A 9575-nucleotide genomic window follows, 5' to 3' on the forward strand; every position below is an offset into this window, starting at 1 on the left:
ATTGATAACCTAATTTGCTTGATACTGGTAACTTTTTTTTTGAAGGTATTATTTATTTGCTTTGGTCCCCCCGCCCCCTTTTTGATAACTCTTGTTTTCTGATGGTTTATAGTAAAGTAGCTTAGTACATTTTCTTTCTCATTTTTCTTTCTGGGACAGGGTTTCTCTGTGTAGCCCTAGTTGTTTCAGAACTCAGCTCTGTTTACCAGATGGTGTGTGTCACCACTACCTGCCCCACCTTTTTTGTTTTTGTTAATTTTTTTATTTTGAGATAGGATGTCACTCTGTTGCCTAGGCTAGTCTGGAATTCACTATGCAGCTCAGATTGGCCTTAAACTTGCAGCAGTAGCTTGGCATGGTAGTGTATACCTTTAATCCCAGCACTTAGGAGGCAGAGACAGATGGAACTCTGAGTTCCAGGCCAGCCTCATTTATATAGTGAGTTCTAGACCAGCTAGGGTTACATAAGGAAACCATTTCTCAAAAACTTGGGACAGTCCTCCTTTCTCAAATGCTGGGATTACAGAAATGAGCCTCTGGCTAGTTGCAGTGATTTTTTTTTTTCCCATATGGATACTCTTCATTTTTTTAATCTTAGAACTGCTTTTTAATTAATTAGAAATTAAAATTTAGCCCTTATGGAAGTAAATCTTTGTATTGTCTCTTAATGTCCATCCCTAAAGGAAACAGACTTCATTGAAAATAGCTGCAAAGCCTGTGGCAGCACCGAAGATGGTAATAGTTGTGTAGAAGTAATTGTTACCAATGAAAATACATCGTGTACCTGTCCTAGCAGTGGCAATCTTTTGGGGTCTCCTAAAATAAAGAAAGGTGAGTAAATCTTTTTAAAAATAACTCTTGCTGGACCCTGTATGGGTCTGAGCTAGGTCCTCTGCCTATATGTTATGGTTGCGTAGCTTGGTGTTATTGTGGGACTCTTAACAGTGGGAGTGGAGGGTGCCTCTGACTCTTTTTGCCTTTGCTTGAACAGTACTGTAGACTAGCCTACTGGTTGCCTCGTCCAACCTTGATAGGAAGGTGTGTATCTAGTTTTATTGTAATTTGTTATGCTGTGTTTTCTTGATATCCCTGAGGGGCCCACATCATCATCATCATTACTATTTACTTTTTTTTTTTAAGGGAAACAGGAGGAGTAGATCTGGGGCGGGGGACTGGGAGGAGAGGAGGTAGGGGAAACTGTAATGTACATAAAGAATAAAAGTCAAAAAAGATAATTCAAAAGGAAAAAACTCCTTTTGTTGGGCATAGTGGTACATACTTTTAATCCCAGAACCAGGTCAAAACTATTTTTTTAATTTTTTTATTTTTATGTGTGTTGGTGTTTTGCCTCTATATATGTCTGTGTGAGGGTGTCAGAGCCCCTAGAACTGGAGTTATAGATAGTTGTGAACTGCCATGTTAATTCTGGGAATAGAACCCAGGTCCCCTGGAAGGGCAGCCATTGCTGCTAACCATTGGGCCATCTTTCCAGCATATCCACCACTGCCCCCAGCCCTGCCGCCAATAAAACAAACAAACGAAACCCCAAGTCTCTATTTTTCTTTTAAGTATAAGTGCTCTTAAGAAGTAGTTTTTTTGGGAATTAGAATTTGATTTTGTTTTTTTTGAGACAGGGTTTTCTAGTGGTCCTGACTATCCTGGAACTCGCTGTGTAGATCAGGCTGACCTCAAATTCAGAGATATGCCTGTCTCTGCCTCCCAAGTGCTGGGATTAAAGGTGTACACTGCCACCACGTTGCTGGAATTAAAATTATAAAGTTGCTTTATCACCAAAACTACCGTACAATTTAGTCTGATATTTAATATTTTTTACAAGAAACAAAATATGGAAATATTTTCATTATTTTCTGTAGGCAATAAGATTTGATACTTTTCTCTGGACTCTGAATTTTTATTTTTACTTGCTCTATTTTCAGGCGTATCTCCACACTGTAATGGTAGTGATTGTGGATATTCATCTAGCATGGAAGGAAGTGAAACAGGTTCTCGAGAAGGTTCAGATGTTGCCTGCACTGAGGGAATTTGTAACCATGATGAACATGGTATGCTCGGGTTTAAGATTCCTAATTAATATCTACTACATGGCTGATAGAATATCATAAATAGGAAGGGTTATTAATTTTTGCAGGTGAAGATTCCTGTGTTCATCACTGTGAAGACAAAGAAGATGATGGTGATAGTTGTGTTGAATGTTGGGCAAATTCTGAAGAAAATAATACAAAAGGAAAAAATAAAAAGAAGAAAAAGAAAAGCAAGATGTTGAAATGCGATGAACATGTAAGTGTGGTGATTTGTAATTAGTAATTTTTATAGTTGAAAACAACCTACTTTCCTTGAATTAGTGGTGGTGCAGGCACGCCTTTAATCCTAGCACTCGGGAGGCAGAGGCAGGCGGATCTTTTGAGTTTGAGATCAGCCTGGTCCACAGAGTGAGTTCCAGGACAGCCAGAGAAATCCTGTCTTTTAAAAAAACATGTTTTATATAGATGCATTGCTTGTTCATCTTGTGGATGTGGATATGGGGGAGGAAGTGTTTATTTGTCCAGAAGTTCAAGTGAGTCACAAGTCACAGATCTGGTTAATACTTTTTTTTTTTTACTTCATAATTTATAAAAAATTTCCTTTAGATACATTTATTTTACATGTATGAATGTTTTACCTTCATGTATGTCTGAGTACCTCGTGCCTGCAGAGGATAGAAGAGAATGCAGGGTTCCTTGGGAATTGGAGTTTGGATGACTGTGTGTCATCATGTGGGTGCTGGGAATCGAAACTGGATCCTCTGTTAGGTACTCTAAACTCCTGAGCCATCTCTCTAGAATCTATCATTTTAATTAGCTGTATAATCTTGAAAAACTAATAAATTTAGTTTTTCTGTTTGCAAAAATGAGGATAATAGACTGTGTTTTAGGTTCTGAGAAGATGAAGTAAGATCATACATACAACAGGTTAGCATATCATCTGGAATGGGGTAAGTGTCTTGTAAATCAGCTGCAGCTGTTATTTAGTATTACTTCTCAAGACTTGAAACTTGACTGCAGATCTTTTGTTTTACTGTTCACTGTCTTGTCTGGAAGCATAGGCTAACCTGGAGCTCACTAGCCACCTGGAAATTTTTGGTTTTCCTTGAATAATAACTGCTACTGTTTTTGCCCCCTTTTTTCCTTGGGAAATTTTTTGCCCTGGCAGATCCAAAAACTTGGAAGCTGTATTACAGATCCAGGTAATCGAGAGACCTCAGGAAACACCATGCACACAGTGTTTCACCGTGACAAGACCAAAGATGCACATCCTGAGAATTGTTGCAGCGCTGAGAAGGGTGGGCAACCATTGCCTTGGTTTGACCATAGGAAAAACGTACCACAGTTCACAGAACCTACAGAAATGTCATTTGTTCCTGACTCTGGAAAAGGTGCCAAGAGCTTAGTTGAACTTCTTGTAAGTAGTTCATGATACCTTAATATGAATTGGGGGAGATATTAGAAGCTTTTAGGTAGGGAACACAGAGAGGTTAAGAAACGAAAGGTGTTGATTCCATCGTTCTTTGGGGACTTAATTTCTCTTCTTCCACTCATGGCTTTTGTAATGTTCTGGAGCACATGTCTTGTTGTTGTTTGTCTTAAAGTAGACCAGTTGGGAGAGTAACAAGTGGCAGTATAGTAATCATCCTTCTATACCCGAAAAGAATATTGAATTAGTATAATCTCAGCACCCCAAAGGAAAAGGCAGAAAAGTCAGGAGTTTGACTCATGCTGCTCAGCCACAGAGAGAAGACATCCTGGGATAAGACTGTTTTAAGTCCTCCATATCACACCACACCCGCAAAAAAAAAAAAAAAACCTAGAATAATAACCTGAACTAAAGCTTTTATTCCAAGTTAATTCCTTCAGGTGGCATATAGGAAAGTATGATTGGTCTTGGGAGAGTTGTAAAATTGATATCACCTCCTGAAACTTCAGTTGAACTCTACCAGATGTCAGTCAGTGTCCCAGTGTGTAATGTGTGCTGATGCATGAAAAGAAAGACAGTTGCTATCCCTTCCATTATTAAGTCCTGGTGGAACTGTCATTTGGAATATTAAGGATTCTATTGTTGCTTGTTTTATTTTTGTATATGTTGTAAAGTTTAGTGGTGATTCTATATAACATACTTTTTAAGTAAAAAAAAATGTTATCTTAATTTGTAGAGATAAAAATCTTTTACTTAGGCCTGGCAGTGGTGGCACATGCCTTTCATCCCAGTACTTGGGAGGCAGGGGCAGGTGGATTTCTGTGAGTTTGAGGCCAGCCTGGTCTACAAAGCAAGTTCTAGGACAGGTTCTAAAGCTACAGAGAAACCCTGTCTCAAAAAACCAAAAAAAAAAAAAAAAAAAAGAAAGAAAAGTCTTTTACTTAATGTATAGAGATAAAAGTTTCAACATAGGATCAGCTAGAGATAAGTCTGGTTATTTAAATATTGGTTAAATTAGTTGCATCCATTTCTTTCTATCTAGTTGTTTTTAAAGGCAGAAGATACGGTGATAGTCAAGTAGGCTCATAGGTATATAAGGAGTAATTGTAGATAGTGTTTCAAACCAAGCTGAATTTCAAAAATGGGATGCCATGATGCTTATTTCGTAAGCATTCCAATCAGAGATCACGTGACTGGGTTGGGACTAAAGGTAGCCCGCTTTAATTTGTAGTTGCCCCACCAAGTACAGCATTTTGCATTTTTTGTCATGGTCTTAACTGCTGCTTTAATTTGCAGGATGAGTCTGAATGTACTTCAGATGAGGAAATCTTTATCTCACAAGATGAAATACAGTCATTTATGGCTAATAACCAGTCTTTCTACAGCAATAGAGAACAATACCGACAGCATCTGAAGGAGAAATTTAATAAATACTGCCGCTTAAATGACCACAAGAGGCCCATTTGTAGTGGCTGGTTGACAACGGCTGGAGCAAATTAAATAAATAAAATAGCTCTGTCTTTCAATGAAACACACAAGATGACTACTGCGCCTTCTCTTTTAAAAAAAACTCTTAATTTAGTGACTTCTGGCAAAATTTTATCTTAAATCAATGTGATTCCTTGTTTTGGGAGACGGTGGAGGTAACCTCATTCATTTGTTCTTTCTTCAGGCTTGTGTCTTTAGTTGCGTGGCTGCGCAGGCCTGCTTATGATTTAAGCCATCTCTTCATTAAACGTTTCTCTTCCTGTGAGACTTACTAAAGCAACTTAGTGGCAAAAGTAATGTTGTACTTACACCTCTGTACAGAAATGACAGTGAGCTGGATATATGGTTTACAGTAGACATCCACTTGCAAAGTGTCTGGACGCAATGTTAAAGGCAATGTGCAAAATTTAAAATAAAGAGTATTTATTAATACGCATAGTAGAATGTGGTGTACATGTTTCTACTCAGTGTGGTGGTGCTTTAGTATTTGCCACTTGTGAACTTTGTACTTGGCCTGTATTGATGGAGAGATCATGAAGAGCAAATTAAGATAGAGATGCAGACTGTTCACGACAGCATTCTTCCTCTGGTGAAACTTGACAACTGAGTAAAGCAGTTTCTAGTCTTGTTCTTAAAGAATAAATGGCTTAAATACTGGCTAGCATCTTCCTTTCTCATGAAACTTGAATTGCTACACTAGATGTTCCCAAAGAGGTAACAGAAACACCTTAAATTCAGAGGCTCATATTGCCCTAAAAGAATGAAAACAAAATGTTGGTAACTATTCATCCTCTAAGACTGTGTGACCAGGGAAGGATTCATGAGAGCTGACCACATTGGTTTTTGTACTCAGCCTTACTGGTTTTCCACCCATGAACTTGGTATGGCTTTAAAGTTCACTGCTGTCACAAGCTGAGTACTGATAGGGAAAGGTTCCCAGGAGTAGCATTTTGCTGCTATGATGGGTCAAATTGGTGATGGGGAGATGACAGTAAGATGCTTCTAAGAACCTAAGTTCCAGCAGGGAGGTGGTGGCACATGCTTTTAATCCTAGCACTGGGGAGGCAGATGGAGGCGGATCCCTTGAGTTTGAGGCCAGCCTAGTCTAAAGAGTGAGTTTCAAGACAGCCACGGATATACAGAGAAACTCTGTCAAACCCCCCCCCCCAAAAAAAAGTTTTATCCCCAGAACACTAAAAAGAGGAGAGACTATGTAAATGATGAAACTGGGTAAATGGGTAAAGAGAAAGGGACTAAATTTGTTATATACTGTATGAAACTGTCTAAAAAGTAAATTGTTTTTAACAAAAGGAAAAAAAAAACAGTGCTGGGCATTAGAGACCTATCCCTGAATTTCTCTTACTGGCTTGCTGTCCAACTGGACTCGTGCTCCAGGCCAGTGAGAGGCCCTGTCTCATAGGAGGTGGGGTCAGTAAGGTGATGGCAGTGGTAAGAAGGTGCTTGCCACCAGGTCTCAGAACTGAGTCTGATTCCTGGAACCCTCACATGTGGTCTGCATGTCCCCCACCAATAAATGTAAATCTACTGGTTTTTGTTTTAAGACTTGCCATGTAGAGCAGATGGGTCTCAAACTCATAGAGGTCTGTCTGCATCTGTCTGTCTGTCTCAAATTCTGGGAGGAGTGTGTGCCACCACACCTGTCATAAACGTACTTAGAAAAGTGGACAGTGCGGGCTGGAGAGATGGCTCAGAGGTTAAGAGCACTGGCTGCTCTTCCAGAGGTCCTGAGTTCAATTCCCACCAACCACATGGTGATTCACAACCATCTATAATGGGATCTAGTGCCTCTTCTGCCAGAACACTGCATACTTAATACATAAAATCTTAAAAAAAAAGTGGACAGTGTTACTGAGGAATTATACCAATTTCCTCTGGCCTGTACACACACGTCTGGCACTTGCATATAAATGCAGTTGGCACACAACAAACAAAAGCTTGAATAGCACCACAAATGCATAATTAGGGTTTTGTGCTTATGTGTTGATAATACTTGGTGGCCCCCAGACAAAAGTAGTAGGACATCACATCTGAGTAGTGGGGGCCAGAGTGAATCCTGGGGGCTTCCTACCATTGAATTAGATTTCAAGGGCATAACAGTCATGCTTGGTGTAGTTTTCATTGTAGGCATCTTTTGTTTGGGCTTCATTATGCAGCTCAGGCTGGCCTTGAACTAGAGATGATTCTCTTAACCTTAGCTGCCTCCATGGTATATCCTGGGTCGTTGATGGCATTTCTTTGGTCAACCTTCTGAGTTGTCTTTAAAATTGGTTGTATGTAGCTGAGCAACATACCCAAACAACTCTGGAAAGATACTCTTAGCTAAGCCAATTTTTTTTTTTTTTTTTTTTACTAGACATTCACTGCCAACTGAGTTACACCCCTGGCTACATGAAATTCCCAAAAGCAACAGTTTTGCCCTTGTGACCATATAAAAAATAGTAGCCAAATGGGTGCTTGTCGAGTGAAATTGTATTTTTTCTTAAAAAGTGCATTGGTGTTTTCACTTGCATGTATGTTTGTGTGAAGATGTTAGATTTAGATCCCCTGGAACTAGAGTTACAGTTGTGAGCTGCCATATGGATGCTGGGAATTGAATCGGTGCTTTTCTGAGCTATCTCTCCAGCCCTAAGTGAATTTAAAAAAAAAAATTAAATCAGGGTCTTACTAGCCCAGAATGTGATTTATAATCATGCCTCAGCCTTCCTGGTGCTGGTATTATAAGGGGTGCAAAGGCATGGTTTGTGTGACTGTGTGGTAGTCTCTCTGGACTAGAGGTCCAACTCCTGCAACCATAAATAAATATGAATAAGGTAGATGGACAGGATTTTGTTTTTTGAAGACAGTTTCTCTGCAAGTAGCCCTGGCTGTCCGGGAACTTACTCTGTAGATCAGGCTGGCCTTGAACTCGGAGATCTATCTACCTCTGCCTCCTGGTGCAAGGATTAAAGGCGCCACCACCACTCGGGGGCAGCGACATTAGGCAGTTTTACTGAATAGCTAGAGAATAAAGTGAACCCTACTCTGAACAAAACTGACAACCCGATAATGGAGAATGAAGTAAAGACAATTGGGCACATTCCTGGCCTAGGACAGGGCTGCAGGTCATACCATCACACAGCTATGTGCCTGTACAGTCATTGTTTTGCTTTTTGTTAAAAGGTCTCATGTTCCAGCTGGCCTGGAGCTCCCTGTGTAGTAAAAGACGGCCTTGAACTGATTCACCTGCCTCTGCCTTCCATAGTGCTGGCTTATGCTACCAGGCCTTGTGGTAGGGTCGATGCTCCCTACAACAAGTGTGAGGCCCTGTGTTGAGTCGCCTGCACGAGGAAAAAACAAAACAAAATCTTATAGGGCATATTGTACATGTTGTTTAAAGTTTGTAAATTTGCTTGCTACATGGTGTTCAAATTGTCAGTTTTTGCCAGTGATCACTGAAGTACATCGTATAACATTGCGTCCAAGTAGGACTGGGGAGGGTGCTGTCAAGGGCAGATGGAGAACATGGGGCCTGTTAGGAGCAGAACCCAACATACTTAGGTATTTTAACCAAATTAGTTCTTGATTAGTAAGGCCAAAAGACAGGACCCTGTACTGTGCCTAAAAGCCCTTCCTCAGGTCACCTGGTCTTAATGGCGGAAACACAAGCTTTTCTGAACTGAGTCCTTGCTATCAAGTCACTCGGGTTTGGAAGGGCACTGGAGTAACCTTTAGGTCCCTCACCCTGGCCTCAGGCCTCTGGAAATGGAGCTGATTGAGCAAAGGAAGCCTTGCATACATGCATCCTCTTTCTCCTTCCACTACAAAAGGAGGCGCTCACCAAGAAAGCAAGACCGGAGACTGTCAAGAACCCCTCTCGCGCTGGTGGGCCCACACCTGAAACGCCGCGGTTTCCGTCAGCCACGGGAGGGGCGGACTCGCGCGGGGGCGTGGCCGGAAGGGGCGGCCCCTTGGCCGCTCGAGAGACACGGCGGCCAGGCCGCGGCGGTCCTCGGGCGCGAAGTGGCCGGGTGCCGAGGTCCCGAGGGCGGAGCCCCGGCCGGAGGCCGGCCCGCATGGGGGTGGGACTAGGCGCTGCTCCGACGTTTGCAGGTTGCCCGCGCCCGCCCCAGCAGTGACCAGGGAGCGGCCGAGCTCAGTGATCTCAGTGCCTGGCTCACCGAACGGGGTGGGCGGACGGCTCGGGACCATGGCCAGAGCCGGCATGGAGCGGTGGCGCGACCGGCTGGCACTGGTGACGGGAGCCTCGGGGGGCATAGGCGCGGCCGTGGCCCGGGCATTAGTCCAGCAGGGACTGAAGGTGGTGGGTTGTGCCCGCACCGTTGGCAACATCGAGGTAAGGCCCCGCTGAGCAGCCGGGAAGCTCTGAGGGACGTCGTTTCCACGGGGTAGGGCTCCGAGTGGGGGAGGGGAGTGGCCGGAGCCAGGTTGTGACCCCGCTCTCACCAGCCTGCTACCCCAGGGCCATTTGCAACGGCCTTGAGGGCAGGAGTGATGGATATTTAGTAGCGAGAGGACGTACTTTCTCCCTTAGACCTATTTTGTTTTCTTATTTTCTATTTTCTTTCTTTCTTTCTTTTTTTTTTTTTTTTTTTTTA

At 42.3% G+C, this 9575-nt stretch overlaps 2 protein-coding genes across 8 annotated transcripts in view; both read left to right on the plus strand.

The window, feature by feature from the left end:
* The window catches only part of Ggnbp2 (gametogenetin binding protein 2), a 37715-nt gene extending 32318 nt beyond the window's left edge, over positions 1 to 5397 (plus strand). For 6 of the 7 annotated variants that reach the window (XM_050119533.1, XM_050119534.1, XM_050119535.1 and 3 more), the window contains 5 exons: positions 684 to 831; positions 1938 to 2063; positions 2150 to 2298; positions 3211 to 3459; positions 4768 to 5397. In XM_050119533.1, the coding sequence (XP_049975490.1) occupies positions 684 to 831; positions 1938 to 2063; positions 2150 to 2298; positions 3211 to 3459; positions 4768 to 4971 (876 nt within the window). In that variant the 3' untranslated portion in view covers positions 4972 to 5397. The other variant, XM_050119536.1, reaches the window with a different exon arrangement.
* Positions 5398 to 9051: 3654 nt separating this feature from the next.
* Positions 9052 to 9575, plus strand: part of Dhrs11 (dehydrogenase/reductase 11) — an 8008-nt gene continuing 7484 nt past the window's right edge. Inside the window, exon 1 of the mRNA XM_050119569.1 lies at positions 9052 to 9313. Within this exon, the coding sequence (XP_049975526.1) occupies positions 9167 to 9313 (147 nt within the window). The 5' untranslated portion in view covers positions 9052 to 9166. The remainder of the gene's footprint in view (positions 9314 to 9575) is intronic.

This window comes from Alexandromys fortis, unplaced genomic scaffold, assembly GCF_014885135.2.
Source record: "Alexandromys fortis isolate MF-2015 unplaced genomic scaffold, M_Fortis_MF-2015_v1.1 scaffold_173, whole genome shotgun sequence".
In the NCBI taxonomy this organism is placed as follows: Eukaryota; Metazoa; Chordata; class Mammalia; order Rodentia; family Cricetidae; genus Alexandromys; species Alexandromys fortis.